The sequence below is a fragment of the Pteropus medius genome, unplaced genomic scaffold (genome assembly GCF_902729225.1).
Source record: "Pteropus medius unplaced genomic scaffold, Ma_sr-lr_union100, whole genome shotgun sequence".
Classification (NCBI taxonomy): Eukaryota; Metazoa; Chordata; class Mammalia; order Chiroptera; family Pteropodidae; genus Pteropus; species Pteropus medius.
The window spans coordinates 975,264-1,003,073 of record NW_024344434.1 but is presented as its reverse complement, the minus strand read 5'-3'; the positions used below and the strand labels follow the sequence as shown (position 1 = coordinate 1,003,073).

General features: G+C 39.9%; 1 protein-coding gene across 14 annotated transcripts in view; it reads left to right on the top strand.

The window, feature by feature from the left end:
• Nucleotides 1–27,810, top strand: part of CFAP221 (cilia and flagella associated protein 221) — a 94,773-nt gene that overhangs the window by 30,428 nt on the left and 36,535 nt on the right. For 11 of the 14 annotated variants that reach the window (XM_039872664.1, XM_039872663.1, XM_039872662.1 and 8 more), the window contains 13 exons: nt 962–1,065; nt 6,315–6,474; nt 9,019–9,139; nt 9,223–9,334; nt 9,530–9,638; nt 12,449–12,536; nt 16,642–16,728; nt 18,049–18,147; nt 21,221–21,326; nt 22,656–22,789; nt 24,789–24,869; nt 25,516–25,623; nt 25,716–25,850. In XM_039872664.1, the coding sequence (XP_039728598.1) occupies nt 962–1,065; nt 6,315–6,474; nt 9,019–9,139; nt 9,223–9,334; nt 9,530–9,638; nt 12,449–12,536; nt 16,642–16,728; nt 18,049–18,147; nt 21,221–21,326; nt 22,656–22,789; nt 24,789–24,869; nt 25,516–25,623; nt 25,716–25,850 (1,444 nt within the window). Of the gene's footprint in view, nt 1–961; nt 1,066–5,541; nt 6,007–6,314; nt 6,475–9,018; nt 9,140–9,222; nt 9,335–9,529; nt 9,639–12,448; nt 12,537–16,641; nt 16,729–18,048; nt 18,148–21,220; nt 21,327–22,655; nt 22,790–24,788; nt 24,870–25,515; nt 25,624–25,715; nt 25,851–27,810 lie in introns of those variants that run through there. The other 3 variants (XM_039872672.1, XM_039872671.1, XM_039872674.1) reach the window with 2 other exon arrangements.

Here is a 27,810-nt window from a genome sequence, read left to right as displayed (position 1 = left end):
AAGTAGTGAGCAGCCACTGGACAGGAGGATATGATGGGCCATGAAGGCACGGGAGTTATGAGGTGGAGAAGGGAGGCGATAAAGAAAGAAAGGACAGAAGGCATGGCTGGGTCACTTAAAGAAGGAGCTCAACATGCTCCTGCCAAAGGCACCCAGATAACCTGCCCCAGCTCTGTGTAGGATGCCAGTGACAGCTAGAAAACTCTGCTGCTCCAGGCCTTGCTCATCCCACAAGCTCTGGCCAACCTGGGAATGGCCTGATAGCAGGAAGGACATGAGGAGATACTTGGGGCTATCTGAGAAATACTACTGCAGAACTCTTGTGGTGCTGTAAGTGATAGCTTCAAGCTACCCAGAAGTTGGCCTCATCTTGGATGAGAGAACACTTCTAATTATATAGACCCTCTGTGGGTCCCTACTGGTTTTTGGACCTCTAACCAAATAATTTCAATCAAATACAACCCAAAGTATGGTTTCTTTGACACAGCCTAGTTCTCAGCTCTGTAAAGGGGGAGTCTTCCCAGCTTCTGTAAGGCCTGCATATTCAGTGGTCCTTAGGTTCCTTGGGGCCTGGTGTGTGGCAGAGATACCTTTCCCCTGTGACTATGATTATCCAATAGGCAACAAGGACAGAGGTGTTTGGAGCACTCAGGACAGCCGACCACCATTAAATCCTGGTTCTGTCACTAGCCATGTCACTTACACTCTCTTGTGCTTCAGCTTCCTCATCTATAAGTGGGGAGATCATAGTACCACCAGATAGTATTAGAATAGTTACTGTCTGGGAAATGTGTAGGAGAGCTGACACCCAGGAATTACTGTATTGGTGTTAACTGTCATCATTGTTGTGGTTATTTATTATATAACTTGAGTCTCTATTCTTTGATACCAAAATAGCTAGTTTTAAAGAAAAATGATATTTTCCATTTTTCTTTTTTTTCTTTTTTCTTTCTTTCTGCAGCAAAATATATGTTATTCCTTTGCAGTGCAGCTGCCCTATAGATTTTGAGTTTCGTGTTACTTTGATTCAGTCTCATCAAGCCTTTACCATTGAGCCAACATCAGGTAAGAGAGTCAACATTTCAAGTTTCCAGTTTCCTTAGAGTTCTTAACTTAAAGAGGATTTGAAGAGTAAATCTCAAGTTAAAAAAGAGAATAAATCACATTTGAATATGTTATTTTCAAATGGCAAGAGTAACAGATTTTACATATCTGACATAGTGCCCATTGGAATTGGACACTTGGGGATCAGACACTTGGGATCATTTGTGTCATGTAGATAATTTATTATAGCGTCCAGATAAATTTTTTCCGAGGTCAAAACTTGAAATCAGAAGTTCATTCTAAATTGGCTCTTGCTACCTCCTGGGTTTTGTATTTACCTTTTAATTCAAGTTCAGATAAAATGGGAATATTATTTTTTTTGAGCTTTCAGAATCTTAGTGAAGTGTCTAATGAATTGCCTCATGGTGTGGACATGCCCCAAAAGACATGGATCCCGATGCTGCTCAGGACCTTTGAAAGTGAAATCTCTACCTGAAGTGCTTTCTGCTCCCCAGTTTCTGTCTCTTTAGGTTTGGGATTTAAAAATCTGTCCACAGTGGTCTGCTGTGAATACCAAAATAAGTTTTGGTTTTAAATGTTTTGGTAGTTATCCATTTGTGTCCTGATCTTTCATCATCACAAGAATATATTGTGTCCAACAAATGAGGGTTCAAAGCAGAAACTTTGAATTACTTCTAAATTATGAAATGTATGTAGATTGTTTCCTAGACAACAGGGTCCATTCTGAGATTTTGAAATACAATGTAGCTGCTATTTACATTGAAAAAAGTAGGACTTGATTCTCTTTCTAGAGAAAACTTTATTATTTTTAAGCTTTAAAAAGAAAATAAGTGGCTACCAAAATTATACTAAACAAGATATTATTTCTGCTTTTAAGTATAGTTGACGTTCTCACAATAGGCCTTTTGGTAGAATAATGATAGTAACACGTAACAATACGTGGGCACTATTCTAATCTAAGATATGTATAATCTGTACCACAACCATGTAAGATCTACAATTATTATTTCTATTTTATAGACAGAGAAATGAGGCACAGAGGGGTTCAATAACTCATCTAAGGACACTCACTAGTATGTGGCAGAGGTGGGATTTGAACCCACTCAGTCTAGTTCCAAAGTCTGCGTACTGCCTCATAAAGTGCAAATTGAATTTTCTCCTTAATTCTGGAGAGGCAATGAAAAATTAACCTAAGAGGTGTGTCAGTAAAGTGAGCTGGCTCTTGTGATCTTGGTCTAGACTCTAGTTAGCGAAATAAAGATTGTAACAAGAAAGAGGAGGTAATTCTGCCCCATCCTGGGCTGTCAGACTACACTGGACCTCTGGGGTTGTCCCTGAGAGCCACATTGTAAGACGGATCCACATAAGACCCAGTGAAAGGACATCAGAGTCAGTGAAGGAATGGGGACTGTTGGCTTCAAAAAGAGAAAAAAGAACTGGAGGCAGATTAGCGGGGTCAATAATGAGAGTCACTGTGGTGTGGAAAGGAATGGGCCTGTGCCTTGTGGCTCCAAAGGGTAGAAGTAGAACCTGTGCATCACCAGAGACATCCAAAGATGAATTTGTTGCTTATCAGTTAGCTGGTTCACCATCGCTGAAGACTGATAGAAATGTTACAGAGGGGAGTCAAACATCAGATGGGGACTTAGACTAGGTCAGTGCCCCAGAATGTTGAACAGTTGTGGAAACTATCATGCTCAGGGACCTACACCCAATGATTAGGTTTGGTAGCTTGAGAGAAGTCTGGTTTTCTGTTCTTGTAACAAGAACCTCCAGGTCATTCTTATATGGACATTCCTCAGAGTAGTGTTTGGGGATCACTGGACTAGTTTCATCCATAGGGTCCTGCTTTGCCTGATGGTCTATAATTCTATTAAGTTCTGTAGGCAAAAGAGAACTACTGATATTTCTGAGTAGTCTAGATTGGAAAAAAATTTAGGAAGGCGGCCAGCGTAGCTGCAGCGTGCAGGTGTGACCAAGATGGTGACAAACAGGAAATTGTTGTGTTGGGAATGAAATAACTTAGGTCTCGAAAGCCTGAATAAGGCTGGTGTCAGCTGCCAGGAAAAGGAACGGAAAATTTGAGAGAAAGCTAGGGATTATTTTCTTCTCTTCCCATTTTATAGATTAGAAAACTGAGCCTCAAGTAAAGTAAGCAAGTGAAGTCACAGAGCCCATGGAAGCCCGTGGGAGGCCCGCCAAGAGTGTGAGACAGGGTCTGTGTGTTCTCTGGGTCCTTTCTTTGTCAGAACACCCTGAGCAGCAGTGGTGGCCTACAGTTGTCCCAGTGGGTGACATGTGATTCACAGGGCTGAGTCAGGTGGAAGGAACACCTTGAAGCCAGTCCCTTCTGTAATCCAGTGAATCGAAAAAACTGTTAGAATTTGTCAACACCTTCTTCATGGACAATTTTTAAACTATGTTGCTAATAAATTCCCAACAGAGGCTTAGAGAGATTAAGAAGTTTACCCAAAATCACACAGCTAGTGAAATCCTAAATTTCAAAGGTTCAGACCAATACTTACTAACTTTTCAGACATGTGCGAGAATGATCTGTACTTTCTGAGATTTTTGAAGGTAGTTCTTGAGAAAACATGACAACACTGTAATAACATTATATGGACATGTAAGAAAAGGAATTAAAAATTATCCCCGTCCTGGGCCTTACTGCTCTAACAAATTATATACTTTTATAGTTCCATCTCCTGTCTATATGCACGTTTTACATAATTGTAATCATGGCAAAAATATAGTGATATTTTCTGGTGACTTCATTTATTATTATAGCATTTTTTAGTGTTGTTACATTTTTTTCATAATTCTCACTTTATTAACAAACTAGGGTTTTCTTAGCCGTTAGTTTATTTCTAAGCTTTGTTATCTCTCTCTATCTATCTCTCTCTACCCGCTACCTCTCCCTGTCCACTATCCCTGCCCTGTGATTTAACATTGTCTCTGGTTAGATTAAGGGTAGTGATCTGAAACTGGCCCCAGATGTAATTGAACTGAAGCCATAAAATCATGGTTTGGGTTTTTTGTTGTTGTTGTTGTTGTTGTTGTTGTTTTAACTAAGTAGTAAATTTGGAGGTGCTCGTCTCACTTTTAAAACGTGATACATACTCTCATTTCTCCCACCATTAATTTTTGTCAAGCAGTAAGCTATGACTGCTTGGCACACCTTTTATAGATGTTAACATTTGACAATCAGCTGCAACCAAGTTCCTTTAACAGAGCTGTGTTAACTGGTATCCCTGTTAATGGAAAAAGCAGTATATGCTGGTTGCCTAGGCTGCAGCTCCAGTATACTTTATGTGTTAGGTCTGGGCTGGGAGCACTTAAAAATAAATCAGCCAGGTCAAGGCAAACATTAATCCTTGCTCCAGAGCTGTTCTTATTTTTTTTAAGTTAATGAACTGGAGCAGAAGCAATAGAATGTTCTTAGCCTAAAGCCCCCAGCGAATTGCAGGTCAAACGGGTTTACTTCCTGTCAAAGTGGGTGGTCAAGGTATTGCACTCCAGGACATCATGGTGTTTCTTCTATTCAGCTGATCTTTGGTTGACAGATAAAATGGAGGGCTTCTGCTGATTCATGCTCCCCTGCAGTGGTTGTCTCGATATCTTGAGTCACTAGTGAGTGCAATTTAAATATTTTTACTTCTGCTCTCAGGAAATTGACAAATACGTATTTCCGAAGCACTGTGCTAGGGATCCTGGAAGATAAAAAGATCTTTGGGGCTTGTTGTATGCTTTAGGGACTTGCAATCTAGTTAGGAGCTTGTAAACACTGAGAGGCAACAATTCAGGCCTTACAGGAATGCTGTAGGGCTGACAGAAGTTTAGAGGAATTGCAGTTTCTATGGATGGAGAGTCAGGAGAAGTTTCATGTAATGTGTAGGTTGACGTAGGCTTTGAAGTTTGGGTTCATTCACTCACTCACAAGTATTTATTGAGCTAGGAACAGTGATGAGGAGGGGCCTGCTTTTGTAAAACTTACATTCGAATCCAGGGGAAGGCAGATGGTAGAGGTAATTTCAGAGAGTAGGATGAAAAAACCGAAAGATCTGGAGAAAGGGCTCTCCAGGCTAAGGGAATAGCAAGTGCCAAGGCCCTGAGGCAGCAGGAGCCCAACGTCTGAGGGTTAGAGTGAAGGCCCCTGTCCTCCTTCAGGTCTCAGCTGCAGCCTCCTCACCAGAGTCCTTTCGGTTCATCCTCTCTCAGAGAAAGTGTCGCATTTTGCTTGCCTCCCTATACCCTGCTTCATTTTTCTTATTGCTATTCATGACATGACTTTATGTTTCACATTCATTTATTTCTTTTTGTTTGCTATCCCCAACTAGAATGTAAACTTTAAGATCTGGGACTTTGTTTTATTTATTGCTCTTTTTTTTTTTAAATCGCTTAAAACAGTGCCTGGCACACAGTAAGTACTGGCTGAATGAAGGATCCATGTGTTTGAGCATAGAGAGCAAGGGAGAGAGTGATGCAAGATTCAGAGGAGGGTTAGATGGGAAAGGTATGTTAGGAATGTATGAGAGAATGTGCAAGGCCTTTGCAAGGAGAAGAAAGACCAGATGCACAGGGCCATAAGGAATCAGCTAGAAAGCAAACCAGAGAGCCTTCTGTGGCAGTCAGAACATTAGCCATTCTCACACTTAGTACATTGATCCTCCCTCTTCCGCCCACCCTCCCTTTCTCCCTTTTACTTCTCTTACATTTGTTGAGCACTTAACTATGTTCCAGCCCTGATGCACCAGAGAGATACAAGGGAGGAATAAGGCATGATAGGATATTTGACTTTGAAGGGAGCAGTAGTTTATCTTAAATATTTGAAAGGAAAGAATCGAATTACCCAAAAATATAGGGCACTGAATTATTTGGCAGAAGCTTCTTCATGTGTTCCTACCTTTTCCTTGTTGTTCACCGTGTTAACATTGACATCTGGTAAGTAGTTTAAAGGTTATAGTTCTGGGAAGTCATCTCTGATTCACTAGTGCTGATTGATATGTATATATTTATATAATTGACACAATCAAATAATTATTATGAAGGATTAATGTAGTAATTGGTAAATAATCAATCAATGTAAGCATGTAGAAGTCGATTCATGTGTCTTTAATGAAATGAGTATATAAGGAGAATAGAAATACTTGTGCCTATCCTGGGAAGAACGTACACGTGTGTGTGTCACCCTCTTTAACTGCACTTTGCAGAAGGGAAAGTATCATGTTTCCTCATTTCTCTCCTCTCAGGAATAATTCCAGCTAATGGGAAGATGAATGTGACTGTGAAGTTTACACCTTTTCAGTATGGGATGGCACAAATAAAAATGCAGTTATGGGTTTCACAATTCAACTCTCAACCCTACGAATGTGTCTTCACCGGAACATGCTACCCCAACATGGCTTTAAAGTATGGCGGCTTTGCAGTGTTTTTGTTTATTCTTAAAACTTTTTAAGAATCCAAGCCTTCTGTCCATTTTGTTTTTCTTTCTTGTAATAAAATGCTATCAGAAACTTACTTAAAATATACTTTAAAGTATAATGATAATGCATAAACTATCTTTAATGCTTGTAGCAGTAGCTGCTTCTGTCATGAGGAGAAGAGTTCACTGACAAAAAGGGGTCTAGGGTGATACTTACTTTCACTGATGACTACTGGTGTGTTGTTTGAATTTTTGACCATATGTATGTATTACTGTCTATTCAAAAAATTTAAATTATAAAGCCAGAACCACATAACTCTTTTCAAAGTTTCAATATAACATTGTAATTTATTGACTGCCTGCTATATGCATTGTCCATTGCCAAGCCCTATAGGAAATGGTCCACACCCTGAAGATACCCACAACAGAGGAGCCAAAACAAATTATGTATAACAAGTGACTTCAATATAAGGCAGAAAGAGAAACGTGCCACATCAGAAGATTTAAAGCACCATAAGTGTTCAAGTCAGAGTGAAGTTGTGAAATGGCATTAAGTTTTGCTTTGTAATAATTTTTTTCTGAATTTTTTTCCCATTTGAATATGAGCTTGTATTTTAATATCCCAAAATATTTAGTTAATATAAGTTTTTTCTAATATGCACAATTTTTATAAAAGTTAAAAGGAAAATTTGTCACCGTGTAAATACTAATCTTGGAAAATCCTTACAAATATTTTGAAATGATAAAGAAGTAGCTTGATTTTCCTCTTCCCATCACACATAGATACACATCACATATTAACATAATTAGGCATATTAAAAATGGAATAACTAGCTTATGTCAAAAAATGAACTAACTTCATGATTTATTATATATTTATATCATGATTTTCTTCCTATAAATTCAAAGTAGCCTCTATCAACTACAGGGTATCATTGTGGCCTGCTGAACCCAAAGCCTGCAAATAACCACGGTAGAAATAAAGTTATTCAGACAGTAAACAAGTAGCATTGGATATAAGCAAAAAGCTTAATTTTTCTGTTGTCAAATACTGGCTGAGCAGAACGCTGTTTGCCATCTCACGTCAATGTGCTGCAATACGCAACTGGCTTTGTTAAAGACGTCACCTGAGTGGGATTTTTACTTATATATCCTTCCACAGACGTGTTCTTAACTACACAAGGGCATTGTAAGGAGAAAGTGCCATACAAATGCTGGCATATACAATTCCTAAACTATTATATTTTGGTTTCCCAACTAGAGTTTAGTATCCTCTTTAGCACACTCTTGACATTTTCAAGAACTACGTCTCAAGACTTGCATGTCTCCCCACACTGCAAATAGTCCTATAACATATAAATTCCACCATGAAGGAAAAAAATTATCCTGGCTCCAGTGTTCTCCAAAAGTTTCAGTTTGCTTGTTTTGTTTCAGAATAGGGTGTATGATGGACTTAATTCATGTCCTAAACTTCGCATAGCCAAATTCCACTCAATAAGTCTTTAGCCTGTCACTTTCTTAGGTCCCTTCATTTTTATTGTCAGCACTAGCAATTAGATTTCTTAAGGAAACTTTTTTAACCCTCTCAAAAAATTTTTTGTTGTTGTTTCCTAATATTCACAGCAGAGATGATTCAAAGCTCCATTGAGATGTGGCTGCTGGGCCACAGCTCACCCCCTAACCAAGCACCTCATCCTTGCACATCACAGCACGCTTGTCAGTGTGTGTCTCACCACAGGACAGGTTCTCCCATGCCATGGACTTGCCAGGGACTTACGTGGGCGATGTTAAATTTGAGATTGCTGGCACGTCACCCATGTTGTGCAGTGGGACCTATTCAGTAGGTGCTCAGCAAATGCATATTGACTGTCAGAATGAATGAATGTTAGCATATCTTATGTCTGTAATATCATGGATGTGTGTAATCTTGTAAAACAAGTATTCAGATATTCTTTCTTAATAGGTAGCACTTATAAACACAACATAGTTCTACAGCATCTTATAATAAATAACTCGAATGGTTTCTATAGGCATGTTGACAGCACTGTTCATACCTACATATATCCAAAGGCAGTTTGCGGTTACAGATAAAGAGCTCAAACGTTAGTCTGAATCACTTTTTGAAAGATCTTACTACAATGGGCATAATTATTATTTTACTAGGAAGATAAATCAATGTAAGATTATTTTTAATGTCGTAAATTTTGCTATTGAAAACCAGCAGCCCAGAAATGAATTATGCTAGACCATGAGAATAATTTACAGCATGTCGTATTTGCCACTTGTTATGTTCTTTGAGCATGTAAGGACAAACAGCCATTGGTAAGTTATTTTAATATAAATGATTATCCTCTGGTATACTGACATTGCATTTATTTTGGTAGACTACTGGTTTAGCACACCAAACAGATTTTCAGTTTAGATATACCAATTAATGGACCGTAAGTCATGGTATTATCAGAAGGAAGATAAAAACAATAACCTTCAGTTGTTGGATTATATACTAATTTAATATCTGTTTTAAACTATAGATTAGAAGAATTTGAAAGATTAAATACTCTCTCTAAGAAAGTAGACGTTCCTCCAGAAAAGACAATGACACAGATAAGTTTTCATCGACCGCCAGCCAAGGCGAAACCCCCAAAGATTAAGGTAAAGTGGGTGGCATGCTAACCATGATGGGAGGAGCGAGAGAAAAGCAAAATAATAAATTTTTCCTCCTGATTTGTTCCCAGGAAATTGAATATCAGAACTTGAGATTTCCAGTAGATTTATCAAATCCATTTGCTGTGGCAACCGTTTTAAACCAAGAACCAGGAAAATTGAAGATAAAAGAATTGAAGGAAGGTAACTAGTTGATCCACCATAAATCAGCACCTGGGCAGGATATGAAAGAATTGTTGCTTGTGGCATTTACTATTTATGAATAACAATAACAAAACTCAGATTGCTGTTAAGTTTTGCCATTAGAAATGTGTTTCTGTCTCGGCAAATGATTCTGATTTGATTACCAGTATAATCATTGTTTGCTCCTGCCCTCAGTTTTGGACCAAGGCAATGAGATTTCAAAAACAAGACAGATGAAGGAAGCACTCTTTGAACAGAAAGTCAGACAGGACACATGTGAAGAGATTGAAAATCACCTTAAGTGGTAAATATGGAACAATTATTTGTACAAGTGACAGCACATTGTTTTTGGTAATGGCTTTTTAATATGAGACAAAATGAAATGTCATAACTTTTTATATGATTATTCTTACCCCCTCCCCAGACCTTCTATTTCAGAATCAAGTTTCTATTGGGAATAAATCAGTGTGACTAAATTATGCTCTTTCTTAAGAGTGACCAGACAGTGGCAGAATCCTACCAGGACGCTCCTGTGCCCTGGGTTGTGTGGCCAAGGGGCCTTGTGGATTGTGGGAGGCTGCTCAGATGTGAGACTTCTGCCTTGTGCTCCTTCAATCAAAATGGAACCCTTTTCACAATTTTTACCAGCTCATACCAGGCATATTCATGTATACAGATTCAGCTCAAGCAAATTTTGGAAACTCTTGAAATGAGCTAAAAAAGAGACTCCTGGAAAGGGTCTTTGAGAGGCCACCTTGTCCATGCCCCTGCCCAGGCATTCCCCGCCCTGCCACTCTGCTTGCCTGGGGTGGGTGGTGCCCTGTGTTTCTCATGGACATACCTTCTGCTTCAACTTGAGTCTGTAGTCAAGGTCTGACCTCAGCTAAATAGGAAGTGTGCCAAGTAACTGAAGAGCATTTTATTTGTTTGTTTGTTTGTTTGTTTGTTTGTTTTTGTAGGTCTGTATTTTTCTCTTTTTAATTATGGTGGCATTGGTTAACAAAATCCAGTAAGTTTCAGGTATTCAATTCAACAGTAAAGCATATATATATTGCATTGTGTGTTCACTACCCATAGTTAGATTTCTTACTGTCACCACATACTTGACCTCTTTTACCCCATCTACTGAAGAGCATTTAAAAAAATACTCTTCCTCTATTATAAAAGCACAGTGTCATGCTAGAAAACCTGAAAAATATGTTTTATAAAGTGTAGGGAAGGAAAAATAATCACTAAGATGCAATGACCACTGTTAACCCTGGTGTATTTCCTTTCTTCTGTGCTTCTTTGTAACACAATTGAAATCACATCCTAAATTCAATTTTGAATGCTGTGTTATTCACTTAATATTTTCTCCCAACTTTTTTTATTTGAAAGATTTTAAACCTGCTGTTAATATCCATATAACTTGATGTAGGTTCAGCAATTATTAACATTATGCCACATAAACTTCCCCTTACTTTCTACACACAGACACACACATACACACATACCTGCATGCTCACAAACCTTTTTTTCCTGAGCCATTTGGAAGTAAGTTACAGATATCATGAAGCTTTGTTCCTAAAGACTTTAGCACGTAGCTCCTAAAAACAAGGACATTCACTAACAGTACTATAATCACATCTGAGAAATTTAATAATGACACAGTAATATTATAATAATCAACTATATGCAGATTTACCCAGTTGCTCATTAATGTCCTTTATATTCAGTTTTGTTTTGTTTTGGTTTGGTTTTGGTTTTTGAAGAGGAAAAATCCAAGGTCCAATCTAATATCGTGTAATTTGTATTTAGTTTTCAGGTCTCTTTAGTCTCCGTTAAACTAAAACAGTTCTCCTTAAATCCCCTCCCCTTTTAAAACCATAGCTACTACTTTTTTTTTTTTTTTTTTTTTTTTTAGGTAACAACCCTTGGTTGACCTCACAGTTTGCAAGTACCTTGTCAGGTTACAATCTATTATTTTTTGTATTTTTTACGCCTACAGCACCTGGTCTTCCTAGGTGGTCTCTCATCCAAGTGCTAACCAGGCCCGACCCTGCTTAGCTTCTGAGAGCTACTACTTATTTTGAACATGTGCCAGGCTTCATGATAAATACATTATATACTAGAGTTTTTTAAACTGTGGTAAAATTCACAAAACATAAAATACACCATTTTAATAATTTTAAAGCGTACGATGCAGAGGTTTTAGGTATATTCACATGTTGTCTATCCATCAGCATTACTTAATTCCAGAATATTTGCATCACTCCAAAAGGAAACCCTATACTCATTAAGCAGGCACTCCCATTCCCCTCTCCCCCAGCTCCAGTCAGTTGCTAACCTGCTTTTTATCTCTATAGATTTGCCAACTCTGGACACTTCAAGTAAATGGAATCATATGATATGTGGCCTTTTGTAACTGGCCTCTTTCATTTAACACGTTTTCATGGTTCTTCCATGTCATAGCATCTATCAGGACCTCATTCCTTTTTATGGCTGAATAATATTCCATTTTATGGACGTATTAACATTCTGTTTATCCATTTATCCAGTTAATAGTCATTTGAGTGGCTTCCACTTTTTGGTGATTGTGAATAATGCTGCTATGAACATTTATATACAAGTTTTTGTATGACTGTATCTTTTCAGTTCTTTTGAGCATGCACCTAGGAGTGGAATTGCTTGGTCATGGGGTAATTCTGTTTAATGTTTTGTGGAGCTGCCAAATTGTTTTCCACCATGGCCAAATTATTTTATATTACCACCAGAAATGTTCAAGCATTTCAGTTTCTCCACATCCTCGGCAATACCAGCTATCTTCTTTTGTTATCATCATCACCATCATCATCTTCATAGTTTGATTTGTATTTCCCTAATGACTAATGATGTTGAACATCCAGACTTTTTATTTATAAATATTTCAGCATGCGTCACTAGAAGATAAACTTGCTTTTGTAGAACACATAATTCATCTTAGTGATGTTGCTGAAGTCTCTACAACTTCTCTCCACATGGAGTCTCCTTCAATATCTCAGCATCCCTTTTTAATTGTAGAGTATAGCTAAGATACTCTATCCTAAAATTAACTATTGTATTCTGATGAGTTCTGGATGTTTTTTTTCTCCCCAGGAGGGTGCACCTTGGTAAAGATCCTGTGTCTTTTAAATTTAGAAAAGACCTTGCTGAAGAGTGGCAAAGAGTAAATGCCAAATACAAGGTCAGAATTACTGTGAATTTGATATCATTTATTTCACTAATTATTTTTGAATTCCTGCTATATGCAAGTTGCCATATCAGGAGAAAAAAAAAAAAACTTAAGACTAGTCAAGTTGAGAGGGGAAAAAGTTGATGACAAGTTAATTATTGACTGTAAATCAAGGCTGTCTGTAAATGTCACAAGAGACCTCTACTAAGTACTGGGATAGCGGGGAGGGATTCAGAAGCCAGAGAGGAAAGAGAACTTATCTAATTGGAAAGCTTCCTGGAAGACATGGTATAATTTTGAAAAGTCATAAAGAGAATGAAGGCATTCAATTGAGAGGGAAGGAATGCCTCCATTTTGGGCTGGAACTCTGAGTGTGAAGTGTACCTGTCCCATGATCTGCAAAGCAAGAAGGTAAGAGAGACCCAAAGACAGTGACTGAGAGCCACACCAGAGCCAGATATAAACAAAAAATTCCAAATCAGAGACATTCAAAGGGGCTGAGCAGAGAGGAGAAAACTGGTTGAGGGGGTGGGCTACATCTAGGTCACCAAGGCAGCTCCTGTAGGTTCAGGAAGGGGCAAGTAGAGATGGGGACTCTGGGGCTCTGCAACACCTTTGGGTTCACCGTGGCGTGAGACATTGTTACATGCAGGGCAGGTGCAGAGAACACTGGGGACAGGTCCGTAGTGGCTGAAGCACAGGACACACAGGGGTCAGAGGAGATAGGACTCAGTAGAGGCTCTGTGTCACAGGGGATTGGACTTGATTGGTAGGGTCATTTATTATATTAGTCAGCTAGGGCTGCCATAACAAATACCACAGACTAGGTGACTTAAACAACCAAAATTTATGTTCTCTCAGTTCCAAAGGCTGGAAGGCCAAAATCAAAGTGTCAGTAGAGTTGGTTCCTCCTGAGGTCTCTCTCGGCTTATAGATGACCATCTTTTCCTGTGCCTTCCCATTGTCTTCTTTCTATGTCTGAATTTCCTCCTCTTATAAGGACATCAGTCACATTAGATTATGGTTCACACAAATTACCTCATTTTAACTTGATTACCTGCCTAAAAACCGTATCTCCTGACGAGGGGTTAGGATTTCAACATTTGAATTTCGGAGAGACACAATTCAGCCATAACACATATATTTAAGCTTGAGAGTGTGAGCTTCCCACTCTCAGCGCTACACACAGTATGGCAGTACTGGGTAGGAGGGATTGGGAAAAACAATGTATCTTGTCAGATATGAATATATTTCTCATGTAGAATACATTTTTCTTCTGAGATTTGGAGTCCAAATCAGATACTTGAATAAATTTGTCCTATGAAATTTTTCATCAGACAAACAAAAAAATGTAAAACCATTACATTGGTAAATCTTAGCGTTTAGGAAAGGCACGTATTAGATTGGCATTTAAATTTAGTTTGGTATGTTGTTCAGACCCTTTGCACATGATTTTAAAAACAAAATATCAAATATTTTCTGTCAACCCCACAATGGAAGATTTTCTAACTGTTTTAAAGACAAAGGTGATACACATATTCCACAACCAGGTCAATGTGTGAGTTAAGGCTGTAATTACCAGCATGTGATTGACAGAAAAACCCAACCATGTATTCATCTGGAAAGTCTTTTTAGGAAATGCTCATCGTATGTAAGATTCTGTACTGGTAAATAAGGCACGGTCCATGCCCTCAAGAAGGTCGCAGTCCATAAGGGGTGCAGAAACATTGAGATGATGTAAAATATGCTGAATGCGGTGATAGAGCTAAAACTTGTAGATAAATTGGAAAGGAGGGGTAAGGAAAGGGAGAAGATAGAGTGGTTCCTAGGTTTCCAGCTTGGGTGCATCTTGGTCATTTTAAATAATATCTCAAATATGGAAGACAAACTGGCATAAGAGGAATATGAAAAATTTAATTTAGGACACATTACATCTGGGGTGATTTAATTTAGGGCATGTTACATCTGGGGTGACTAGAGGGCATCCAAGTGGCAGCTGAAGGAATAAGTCTGAGCTGGAGACAGAGACTTGGGAGTGATCAGCATAAGTAGAGACTGAGACCACAGAACAAGTGTGGTGACCTAGGGAAAATAAATAGCTTGAGAAAAGCAGTAGCTCAAGGCAGGAAATCTAGAGAACGTCATCATTTAAGGGAAGGGCAGCGGAAGACTTGGAGACAGAGGAGAAGGGAGGTCAGAGAACCTGGGAACACAGGGAAAGCAGACATGGAGGATTCAGTCAAGGGCAAAGAAGGTTCCAGGATAATAAGGCCTGAAGAGGACACAGTGGATATGGCTGTTTGGAGGTCTTTGTGTACCTCAGTGTTAGCAATTCCAATAGACTTCAAGAGAGAAAAAAAAACAAATTGTAATGGCTCGAGGAATGTGTAGAAGTGAGTAGATGGTTTCTTGAGAAGTTGAGATGAGCAGGGACGAAGAGTAATGGATGGACTCTTAGAGGGGGGTGAGAGGTCAAGGAAGGGGTTCCTAAGTTGGAAGAACTTGAGCGTGTTTTGAGCCATCACAGAGGAAAAGGTTGAAAGAGCTTGGGAAGAGGCCATGATCAGAGGGAAAGATTGTCTTTAAATAGGAGAAAGAACTGGCGAAGGCCAAAGAAGGAAGGACTGTGGGTATAAGTCAGGTTGCCATGCAGAGAGAGAGAGCCTTTGAAAGATGCATGTGGCCTTATCTTCCAGGAAGCAGGGTCAGCTGCAGAGACCGTGGGAGACAGGGACTGGAGAGTGGCTTTCAAAAGATACTGAAATGAGCAAGAAAGGAGCTATGGCATCCTTACCATCATCAGGATAAATAGAAGGATGAGCAGGCCACCCTGAGGCCACAGTGTAGCTGGAGAGCAAGTGTTTCAGGGACCCTGTTCTGCGTGTTCAGGAGACAATCTGGCAGCTGAATCCTGGCAGGTTACCCAGTGACAAGGAACACCTAGAAGCCCGAGGCATGTGGCAGAAAGGCTAGAAAAAGAGAGAGGGAGAGGATGTGGAGGGAGTCAGCATTATCGCTGGATGGCACAAACCCTCAAGGATGATGAGGTTTTACTCAGGGCAGACAATTGACGATACCAAATTCTGAAATGTTCCTCATAAATAAGTAAAGTTTTAATAAAGATATGAAGAATCTGCTTCCTCTTTCTTCCAGCTAACAACCTATTTGCCAATCCCTTCTTTAAACTGACTGTTTTATTTTACTTTTAGTGTTGAGGGGTGGTCTGGATGTCTCTCCACAAAACCTGTATTTTGAACCTAAGGTCTGCGGTTTTGAACTCAACTTCCTGACATGTGCAAATCAGAGCTCGACAGCTCATCACCCTGGCAACAATAATATAACTCTTACTTCTGAATAGGGTGATTACGTGGTGACCAGAATAGATTACTTCCAGTTAAGTCTTTAAAAGTAATTGTGAACAGTGTACCTAAGAGCCAAGCTAGTTGTGGAAGTGATCTAGCAAGTAATAAAAGCCACAGATAAACAAAAACTAACAAGTTTTTGCAGTATGCGTGGTCCCCTTTTTCATGGAGGCAGGCATGTGTAGACACTTATCCAAGCCCAGCTGGCCTCTCCTGGGAGTGACCAGTGGCTCCTGGGGAGAGGGAAGAGCTCAGGGGCATTGGGGAAGCAGACCGTGGAAAGGAAGCAGCTTGGGGGACACTCACTCCAGGGAAGGGGCAAACCAGTTCAACCTCTACCGCCTGGGAAGGTAGATACTTGGATAGCTGATAATACTTGGATCATCAGCTCTGAGGAGCTTAAAACTTCACTGGGACATTATATTTCTTTTAAATGAAATCACTATACTCCCATGGTTACACCGTTTTCTAAAATCCTTTCCATGACTTTTAAATGCCTTGGGAATAATTTCCAGACACTCTCCTCTAGTTACAAAAAGAAGGTATTGAGTTTGTGCTTCTATAAAAACTCCCTATGTTTAAACAGTGACTATAACTATAATGATCATTTTTACCTACTTTTGCCACCACTTACAACAGAAACTTCTTGGGTGGGTTTGGCCGATCACATAATGGGTTTCTAGCAGTTTTAAAGAAAAATAAAGTTTTGTGTATTTATATTCAACTTTATTATTTTTGATGATTAAAAAATCCAGCTAGATAGAGGAGATCCTGTTTTGGATGAGGAATTTCAGCGACTGAAGACAGAAGTTAACCACAAACGGGTCGTTCGCAGTCTAGAAGTGGGTAACTTTCCTTTATTTAGAATCTAATTATTGGGAGATCTTTATATGCTCACTTTAAAAATACTAAACAATTTAAAAAATACTTTTAGCAAGAGATATTTAATCATTTTTAATATGCTTACATTTTCAGAGTGTTTTTTTCTTACATATTTGCAAGTAAAGCATCAAAACTCATAATTCATATTTTCCTTGATATTAATGACACTAAGTACTTTGGTTTTTCCTTCCCATCCCTCTACTTTCTCCTTCTTGGTTTCCTTTTCTGTTCCTTTGCCCTCCATGGCCCTGTCTGCAGGTCCTCAGGGTGGGTCCCTATACCTCTGTTCCTTGGCCCTTCTTGCTTGGTGGGAAGGAAACAAGACACGAAGTCAGAAACGAGAGTTCCAGTCCCAGCTTTTCCACAGATTTGGGACCTGGGAAAACTCCTCTGAGCCTTGGTGCCTTAGCGTCCTCAAATGTAAAATGGGAACAGTAGCCCCTCCACCTGAATAGCCACTGTCATGTGAGTTTCTGGTCAAACTCCAATTTTTAATTTTAACAATAAAAAAATTCTTTCTGATCCACCCCCCTCCACCTTCATCATTTTCACTTTTCTTTCCAGAGTTTGCCATATCTGAATTATTTTTACCTCTTTTCTTCTCCCCCGCATTTAATCTGGCCACCAAGTCTTACCCGTAGCTCTTTCACAAGGCCATACGTACCCAAGTCCAAACTTCATGTCTCACCCAACTAATCCAACAGAAGGTTTGTTCATATATCTGCCCCTCCTCTCTCTCCTCTCCAGCCCATTGCATGTGCCAGTGTGAGACTAATTCATTTCTGATGCCTTTTTCTTCATATTGTTTCCCCGTTCAAGAATCTACGGTGGCTGAGGTGCTCTGTCTGGCTTCAGTACACCCCCAGGATCTCTGGGGGTATATGCAGGCACTGTGCTGGTCCTGAGCAAAGCAGTCTCCCACTTCCACTAGGCATCATACAGTTCGTTCCCCTCCATTCTGAATACAGTGCCAGCACCCAGCTCATGGGACTGAGATCTGTGTGACCTTATTCTCCTTCCTCAGGGTTGCATGTGTTTGCTTCAGCTTCCCTAACCAGACTATAAACTCCATTAAACCCAAAGCTCCACTTTGGGCCCTCAACCCAAAAAGTATTCCTTATGATACTATGTACACCCAAAGTGCTTAATAAATGCTTATTATATGGCAGAACAAATAAATAATAACTAGATTTTGGATCAAACTCTAAAACAATTTTATTAAATGCTTATGCCAGGAGTTAAAATTTAAATTAAGATGTGCCTATACTTTATGTTCACAGGAAATCAAGGAATTTCATCCTAATTTTGATCCACTCACTAATAATACTTGGGTCAGTAGGTTCAGGGCCCAAAGACGGTTTCAACAAGTAGCACGCAAGGTAAGTTTCAGCACCAGATTGAAATTTTTATTTGTTTAGTCATCAGCACAAGGAAATCAAACAATGAGTTTTTTATAACAGCTTTATTGAGATATAATTCACATACCATAAAATTCACTCTTGTAAAGTATACATTTCAGTACTTTTAGTATATTCATAGAGTTGTACAACCATCACCACTATCTAATTGTAGAACATTTTTATCACCACAGAAAGGAACCTGGTTCCCATTAGCAGTCACTCCATCCTCCAGGCCCTGGCAACCACTAATCTTTCTGTCTCTATAGATTTGCCTATTCAGGATATTTCATATAAATGGAACTATACAATATATGGCCTTTTATAACCGACTTCTTTTCCTTAACTCGGTTTCAAGGTCCATGCATGTCATAGCATGTATCAGTACTTTATTCCTTTTTATGGATGAATACTGTCCCGTTGTATGGATAGTCCACATTTTGTTTATTGTTTACCAATTGTAAAAACATTTGGGTGGTTCTCACTTTTTGGCTCTTATGAATAACGATGCTGTGAACATTTGTGTACAAGTTTATGGACATGTTTTCAATTCTCTTGGGTATGTATAACTAGGAGTAGAACTGCTGGGTCATGTGGTAACTTTAGAACAGGAGGGTGTTGATCAGTTATTTCTAGAGAAAACAATTGAGAATTCCTGTGGGACTTTGTCTCTAACATTCAGGCTTATGGCATCCCTTTAAGGTGTGTCATCTCCCTGCTGTGGCTTCTTTACCCTTACACTGGTTTTCCACCCAGTACATTGCTAGCCCTCAGTGGTTTCCTGTGATCAGCACAAAATGAAAACTTCTTAGCCTCTACTGCCAATAAAGGGTATAAGGTGGCTCCCTATTCTGGCTACAGCCACACTTCTCCAGCTGCCACCTGTCTTCCTCTTTGTTGTTCTAGTCTTCATCTTCTTCCAAATACACCAGCTCATTCCCTTCTACAAACCTGTGTTTCTGCTCTTTGACCTTCAACTAACGCGCCATTCCATCTCCCCTTCATCTGTCCACACCCATCCTTTGGGCCAACTGGAGTCTACCTTTTCTCCAAAAAGTAGTCTGTAAGCTTTAGTACTTGGTGCCTCTTGCATCTTATGCTGCCCCTAGATATTTTGTTCCTGCCACTAGAGTATGGCTGCCCTGGGGGCGAGAGGCAGAGCCACTACTCAAGCAAGGGAGAGCAGAGGTTAAGACTTGAACTATGGAACCAGGTTGCCTGCCCTTCATTCTTAGTACTACTTCTTAAAGCTTTTTGATCTTGGACAAGTTACATAACCTCTGTGCCTTAGTTTCTTCATCTGCAACTGAGGATAACAATAAGAACCATTTTATAGGGTTGTTGTAAAGATTAAAGGAGTGAATATGTATAAGGGACTCTAAAAGTTTATGGTACAGGTTTTTTTTCAAGCAGCGCCTTCTGCCTGGACTGATAACAGTCTAGGCAGAGAGTGGCAGAGCTTGCTCCATCTGTGACCTACTCACCAACCTCCAAGGCCCCCAAAAACCAGAGTCCCTGCTGAGGCTTTGTCTGGGTGGGCTCTGTGAATGCGCAGAACAGAGGTGGCCATAGGGTCCAACATATTGAGTACTCATTGTGGAGAGGAAATTGGTGGAAAGAGGCAGCACAAAGCTGTGCCCCAAGGGAGAGAGGCACAGCTGTCGCCAGTGGGTAAACAACAGTAAGATACAGGCCAGGCTGGCTTTCCACTGGTAGGACCACCCTGGCCCTTCTGGAGTGAGCCCACCAGGGGGAAAAAAAGTATTGTCAATAGTTATGTGCTTTGCTTTGCGTGGTGGCTCATTCTTTTCCTCATACTCCCCAACAAGTACTGTCAGTTCAGCGCAGATATGTTCCCAGTCTGATGACTTCCTGCCATCTCCCAGCTCAGTACAGCCCCATCATCTCTCACTGGATGACTGCAATATGTATCCCTGTTTCCCATCCCCAGGCAGCAGCCAGTGTAGCATTTCACTGCTGAAAGATGTTACCTTTCCCTGGTAAGGCCATCCAAAGGCTTCCCATTGCAATTAGAATCCAATGTACAATTTTTATCAAGGCTACAAGGACATAGTGGATTTTTCTCTGTCCCTTCATTATGTCTCCTTTGTTCTTGAATCAGAATCTTTGTACTTGCTGGTTCCTCTGCTCAAAATTTTCTTCCCAAGATCTCTTCATCATTCAAGTGTCAGATGAAACTCACCCCCTCAGAGAGGCTTTCCCTAATTATCCTTGCATGAATAGCCAGGCCACCGCCTTTCCAGTCCTTCAGTCATACCCTCATACATTTACTCTCTTTTGTTTTCTTCATGGCGTTTATCTTGGGTTTTTTTTTTTTGCTTAATTGTTTACTGTCATCTACTCACTCCACCCCGACCTCTCCCGCCTTACACACACACACTTGGATCATCAGCTCTGTGCAGGCTGACATTTGTTTGTTCCCACTATATCTTCAGTACCTTGCACAAAACAGGGCACAGAGTAGCCAATTCAGAATACCTGTTAAATGAAAGAGTCCTTTACAGGATAGAAAGGAGTGTTAATCATGAAATGAATGTTCCCTACAGCTGCAGCTCTGTGCACAGGTAGTACTCAATTTCAATAGTATCTGCTCTGAATTCAAAGCACAGTAGTATACAGTTGGCATTAGCCATAATCCACAGCTTTATTTCTACAGAATTTTTCATTTAGTTTGTCCTTCAGCTCTGAAAATAACATGACAGTAACACTACTATTCAGATATACTGAAAAGAAATATAGAAATAGTTATTTTTTACATTCTGAAAATATGAGAAAACTGGGTCTCCTAAATTGGGTGGGACAAGGCTAGATGACAACTTGGTCTTTTTTTTTTTTTGTATTCAGGAAAGTGAACATTGCCTTGACCTTGAAGTCCCTGTGGCCTCTGTCTAGGACAGCATGCTACTCTCCTTGTGGATTCTGACTTAGAGCAGCGACCTTAGTCTTTAGCTGTCGTTGGAGAAAGTGAATTAAATTGAATGCCATAATGAGCATGTGCCAATTAATCATTTGAAATCATTCTATCTAATTCCAGGTCATGATTCATCGACGATTACTCAATATGTTGGACGCTATTCGAAACATGGACAAAGAGGCCATAATCAGAAGGCTCAGGCAGAGAAGACAGTCGATAGCACAAGGTAAGGTACAACTAGGAAGTACAACAATGCTTTGACCAGTAGTCCTCTGAGCATGAGGGTTTTTTTTATAATGAAATGAGCTCTGTAGAAATACAATCTTTTCACAAATCACATGTATCAGTTTTCTATGGCTACTGTTACAAACACCATATATTTAGTGGCTTAATTTTTATTATCTGACAGATATGGAGGTCAGAAATCTAAAATCAGGATGTCAGCAGGGCTGGTTCCTTCCAGAGGCTCCAGCGGAGAATGTGTTCCTGGCCTTTTCTTAGCTTCTGGGGGCCGCCTGCTTTCCTTGGCTTGTGTCCACTTCCTTACTTCACTCTGACCTCTTTTCAGTCATCACGTCTCCTTCTCTGACTCTGAGCCACCTGCCTCCCTCGTATGTGAATCCTGTGATTACATTAGGCCCACTTGGATAATCCAGGACAATCTCCCCATCTCAAGATCCTTAAGTTAATCACATCTACAGAGTCCCTTTTACCATGTAAGATAACATAGTCACAGGTTCTGGGGGATAGAACATAGACATTTTGGGGGGGGCCATTATTCAACCTACCACATGACACAAATCAGACCTCCACACCAGGTTTGGCTGAAATACTTGCCCAGTTGATAATAAATAAGGCTAATCAGCCTAACCAAGTTGTAATGTCTGTGACATTTGGCCATGGTTTAACTTCCTGTGTTGTGCCCTCTATTCTCTTTCTTCACTAGAGGGACTAGGATTCGAGGATTAATTGGCTGGATCTGGTATTATCTCAACTTGTTGATTGATTGGCTGGATCTTGTGTTATCTCAACCTAGCATTTGTGCATAAAGCTTTTTATCTCATATCATCTTTGCTATTTAAAGAGATTTCAATTCTTTGATCCCCAGGTTGACTGGGGCTGTTGGAGGCCCACTGTAGCTTCAGGGAGCCCAAAAGCCGTCCTATCATCTTCTCCCAAACTGTGTATTTCCAATTATATGCAGATATAGCTCACATATGCAGATCCACAGGCAGGCCCTGATCCTTTCTACCCTTCCTCCCTTCCCAGGCCCAAGCTCCTGAGCCCAATTCAGGCTTCCTCTTCTCTGCTAGAACAGCAACTTTTTGGAAGTAAAAATAAAATAAAATTTTAAAACAATTGGAGAAGAGGTTGAGATAAAGAACAAAGAGGATACTAAAAATGGGACTATATAGATACATACATACTCTTTTTGAAATGGCATGTGACAGGTACCCACTAATTGGTGTGTGGCTAATACGCAACTGAAGATGGTGGTTTCACATAAAAATACCTTAAGACTCCCTAAAAGTTCTGTTTTGTTTTTCCCTCTTAGACAACATTCCCTCCAAATACCATCTGCTGCAGTACAGTCAAGACGATTATTACTGCCGGTTCTCTCTGTCACCCAAGCAAGTGCTGCCCTTCGCCTTCCCGTCCCACAGTCCTGTCCAGGGCTCCAACGAGTTGGTAGGTGCTGCTGGGCTGTGGGGTAGGGGCCAGGCATGATCAGATGGTTGCTAGGCAAATTCCAAGGCAAGTCTTGACCTTAGTCTCAGTCCCTGGACCTCCTCTTAAGAAGCTTGCGAGGGAGACCTGTGCCTAGGGAATTGTGACCAATGGGAAACCAGAGATCAGCTACTGCCACCTGCCTGGCCCCTGATATACCTGTGCAGAGCTTCCTGATAGCCTGGGCTGGGTCTTTCCCAGCCTGGAACCCACCAAGAGCATTGAGTCCCACTTGAATGCCCAAGAACCAGGCCTGAGACAAACCCAGAGGACCTGGCCTGCACCAGGGAGGCAGGCCCTGCTCAGCTGAGCCCTTCTGCTGCATGAGCAAAAGGAGAGGACAAAGAAGGATGGCCCAGAATCCAACAATCTAACCCATCAGACTCACAATTCTCTCTCCTCTCTCGCGCGCTCGCTCGTGCTCGCTCTCTCTCTCTCTCTCTCTCTCTCGCGCGCGCAAGAGTTGTGGCAGTTCGAGTTCATCCCTCTTGCCTTATGGGCACAATGATGCATTATGATAAAAATAATAGCCCTTACATTTCATTTACCATAGTCAGGCAGTATCTTAAGTGCTTCAGTGGTATCAATTCATTTAATTTTAAACAAATCTATGTGCTATGTTTATCATATAGATGAGGAAGAAACTGAGACACAAAGGCACATAGCCAATAATAAAATGTTCACATATTAACAAAAGTGTGTAAATTGATATTGAAAGTGTACATGCAAGAAATTATTTTCATTTCAAAGGATAAATTTGCCATTCACATTCTAGAATACGTGTTAAGTATTGCAGGTTAATTTACTCAAGAATTACAGGACCGACTTTAGAAATACCATGTGTTTTCTGCATTGGACAAGTAAATGACTTAAGAGATGAAAGTATTTAGTTCCTAGGAAATAATAAATCTGAGATTTTTAAGCCACAATAAATATGTGACATTCAAGAATAGATGGGATGGAAAGGGTGATAGGGATGAAAGAGATCCTCGCTATGCTGTGGAGCCTGTCTTATTCTTTTTGGATGGTTCAAAGCTTATACATTTCACTTGGTGCTTTCGTTAGTTCATATTTCTACATATAGATTTCCACATAATAGATTGTATTTCTACAAGGACTTCTTCGCTGCTCAGGGTTAATGAAAAAAACCGTTCAGCATTCCTGTCTCTAAAGAATTTTGTAATTCATTCTATGAATATTTCATCAATTCTAAGATCACTTTTTTAATATTTAGCATCTTCGAAATTGGGAAATATAATTCATGGCATACTAGCATTGTATCATACTAATTTAATTATGATGTCTTAGATTATGTGAAATAGTGTTTATTGAGTGCCCATAATGTAGCAGCTTCTCTGAGAATCTGAGGCAGATCAGCATGCAGGAAGTTGAATAGGTAGGACTTTGGGCGTTAAACCCTGTGAAGGGGAGGCAGTGGGAGCTGAAGTGGACAGAGTAAGAAGCAGGACTACTGTCCCTGACAAAGGCTAAACTTATGAGGAGCTCTGACACTGGAATAGAGTGAGAAGACCCAGCATTTATACCTTTGCTTCAAGCTGTCGTTGGAGGTGGGCTGCCCTCCAAGGGCCACATGACCTTGAGTGAGGCAGCTCCTATCAGCCAGGGCACCTACTGAAGAGGGCTGACCCCTGAGAGTTGTTTGTATGAACAAGATTCCTAGCAGCTGGGGGACTAAAATCTTCAAACCTAAAGGAGATTCTGGATGGCATACTGCAGCACCAGCAACAGTAGAAAGTGAAAGAGAAGAATCACACGCAATAAGAGACAAGGAGGAGGGGTGACCAATGCTGCCTCCAGGCCCCACACATCTGTGGTTGCAGGAAGGTTTATTTAAAAAAGAGAACTGTTCATTTAATGTTCAAAATATATGGAAATAGAAGCATAGATGCTTTTCCTCAATGTTGACAATGTGTCAATTCCTTGAATTTTCACATTTTAGGCTCCTGATGGCCTTGGACCAGTCCCAATTAAACCTTCCGAAATTCAAATCAAGCACAGTCATTCCTTCTTCAAGCTGCAGGTCAGACTTGCCATACGGTATTAGCTAATTAGATTTCTTATAAAGTGAACAAAATATTCTTGAATTTGAATTGCATTATTTTATTAGTTTGTTCTATTGTGGATTATACTGTTTGCATACTGTGTATGTTTTCCCCCTGTTATTTTACGGTATGTGAGATAATAATACATTCTTTTTTCCTCATGTGGCTTATGGGAACCAGGATCCTTATTCTGTGGATATACCATATATTATGCACACATGAAGCTACCTGAACTACATATATAGAAACTTTAAGAAAAAACACAAGATGAAGTGAGCAAAGTTTGTCAGCCCTTTTTGAATTATATAACCACTTCTGTTTTTTGAAAATATTTTTTAAATTGACAAACCAGTATTTGGTGTAATTTTGCAGATGAGCCATGTGATATGGGAGAGTAATTGTGAATACTCCTGTGTTCTGGAACCCAGAACAGGGCTCAGGGTGGGCACTCAGGTCTCCCCGGAGCTGGTCAAGTGAACAGTTGCCACAATCTGATGATTACAATGTGGTGCTTGTTTTCTTTTTACCATCAGGCAGCTCAGAAATACTGTCATTGAGAAAGATCCCACTAAATGGTCACAGGCTTTTAAGGATATTTAGTCAGTCTTCTTCTTTCACTCTCAGGTTCCTCAGCTGTACAAAATTAAGGGATATCAGCCATTCTTTGTCGAGAGGTCTTCAACAAGTTACAGACCTCAAAAGCTTGCTCGAGCCCTGAGGCAAGGAGCTGAGGTAACACATCCCCCCCCCTTCAGGAATCTCCCTCGCCTTTTCCCCCTTGTCCTGTCATCAAAACTAATACACTGCTTTTGGTCCTTGTATAGGATGAAGCCACCACCATCATAGCCTTGCCAAAGCAGGATGCCACTCCTCAGTTCCCTGGTAAGACCTCCATCTTGAGCATGAAACCCCCTGAGGCCTTAGCCACGTCTCCAGATTATGACCCACTTTACATATTTGTAAGTGACAATTGGCAGACATCTTGCATTCTATGTTCTTTTATTTCGGTGGTTACTTTATAAGAAAACAAAAGCATTAATTGGAAATATTTTCTCTCTTTGGAATTTTAAGATTTAAACAGTATCTCATCTTCAAAATGACTTGCCAGTATTTATTGCATGGAGAATATCAATTTTCCTGTCTTTTAACAATTCCATCATTTATTTTCATGACAATAGCTTTGTGAACTTTTCTAATTATATGTGATATAATATATATGATATATATATCATATATATATATATATATATAAACATAACAGAAAAAGAAAGTAAAATTACCCCAAACCTTATCACTCAGAGCTCTGTAGATTCTTTGTTTCATCCTTGGGCAGTAAATTCCTTTCATACTCACAACTCTGCCTTCCGGATTCCTCTGTTCTACTTCATGTAGCAGCACTTGATTGCCCTCCCTGAAGCACACCCTAGCCATCCCACTCTCCTGCTCAACATTCTTCACTGACCCCATTTCCTACCAAATTAAGTCTATGTGAGGCCGATCATAAAACCCCAGCCCAGTTCTTCACTATTCCCTTACAGATATTTCTGCCAAAGTTTGTGTGCTTTCCCCATCACCAGACCTTCGCTTACTCTGATCTACCCTCATGGAGTTCCTTCTTCTACTTTATATGTCCAGTTACCCACGTCCCAGGTGACTGGAATACAGAGGGCAAATCTGATGAGGTTCTACGTAATAATGGAATCATCAGTGAAATATCACAGTAGAATCTCCAAGTGTGAATCTGTATTTCTAATGTGGGCAGAGATGCTAACAGTCACACCTAAAGTCACTCAGCCAGGTAGTGGGAGAGCTGGGACAGAAACCTGCCTTTCCTGATTGTTTGTCTCAGGATTTTTCCTCTGAATTATGCTGCTTTCTTTAAATAAATAGCTGTGAGGTTTGTGATTTGGGACATTTTCTTATCGTCTCATCAAATGAGGAGAATGTTTCTCAGAGACAGAATCTTAGTGTCGAGAGAACTTCACAGGACATTTAGCTCAGTGATTAACAAACTTCATTTAGCACCAGAACCCTCTCAACAGCTGAAATTTTGCATAGAAAGGCAAAATGTAAAATAAAGTTGTGGTTGCTGGGATGGTAGTGGAGTAGTGGGCTCTCTTGAGGGGAGTGTCCCTGCAAAACCCTGGGGCTCCCCACAGCAAGGTTTGAAAACTACTCTTCAGTTTCTTATCCCACAGACTCACCCACTACCATCTCCTCACCATTTTAAAAGTGAGAAAACTGGTCAAGAGAAGTTAAGGGAGTTTTCCATATTCACATTCATACTACCTTGGAAAAGATCAATAGTTATTTATTAATTCATTAATTTCACAAATACTTAGGGCATGCCTGCTATGTATAGGATAGGAACTTAGGTATAAGGCAGTTCATCAAAGGGACACATCAGTCCTAAATAGTTATCCACCTAACACCAGAACTTCAAAATGCGTGAAACAAAAACCAATTGACCTGCAAAGGGAAAAATAGACAAATCCACAATTATAGTTGGTGATTTCAGCACCCCTCTCTCAATAATTGATAGAACAAGTAACGAGAACTCAGGCAGGATATAAAAAGACTTAAGTATCACTATTAGTCAACTTGACCTAATTGACATTGCTAGTACACTGTACCTAAAAACAATAGAAAACAGATTCTCTTCAAGTGTACACCACAGGTTTGCCAAGATAGATCAGACTTGGGGAGATAAAACAAGGCTTAATAAAATTGAAAAGATTCAAATCATATAAAGTATTTTTTCTGACTTTGATAAAAATATTTATCAGTGAATAGCATAAAAATGTCCAGAAAATCTGCCCCTCCCCCCAAATTTGGGAGCTAAATTATATAATTATATAAATTATATAAATTAATGTAGGCTAAAGGCCAAATAAATCAAAAGAGAAGTTAGAAAGTATT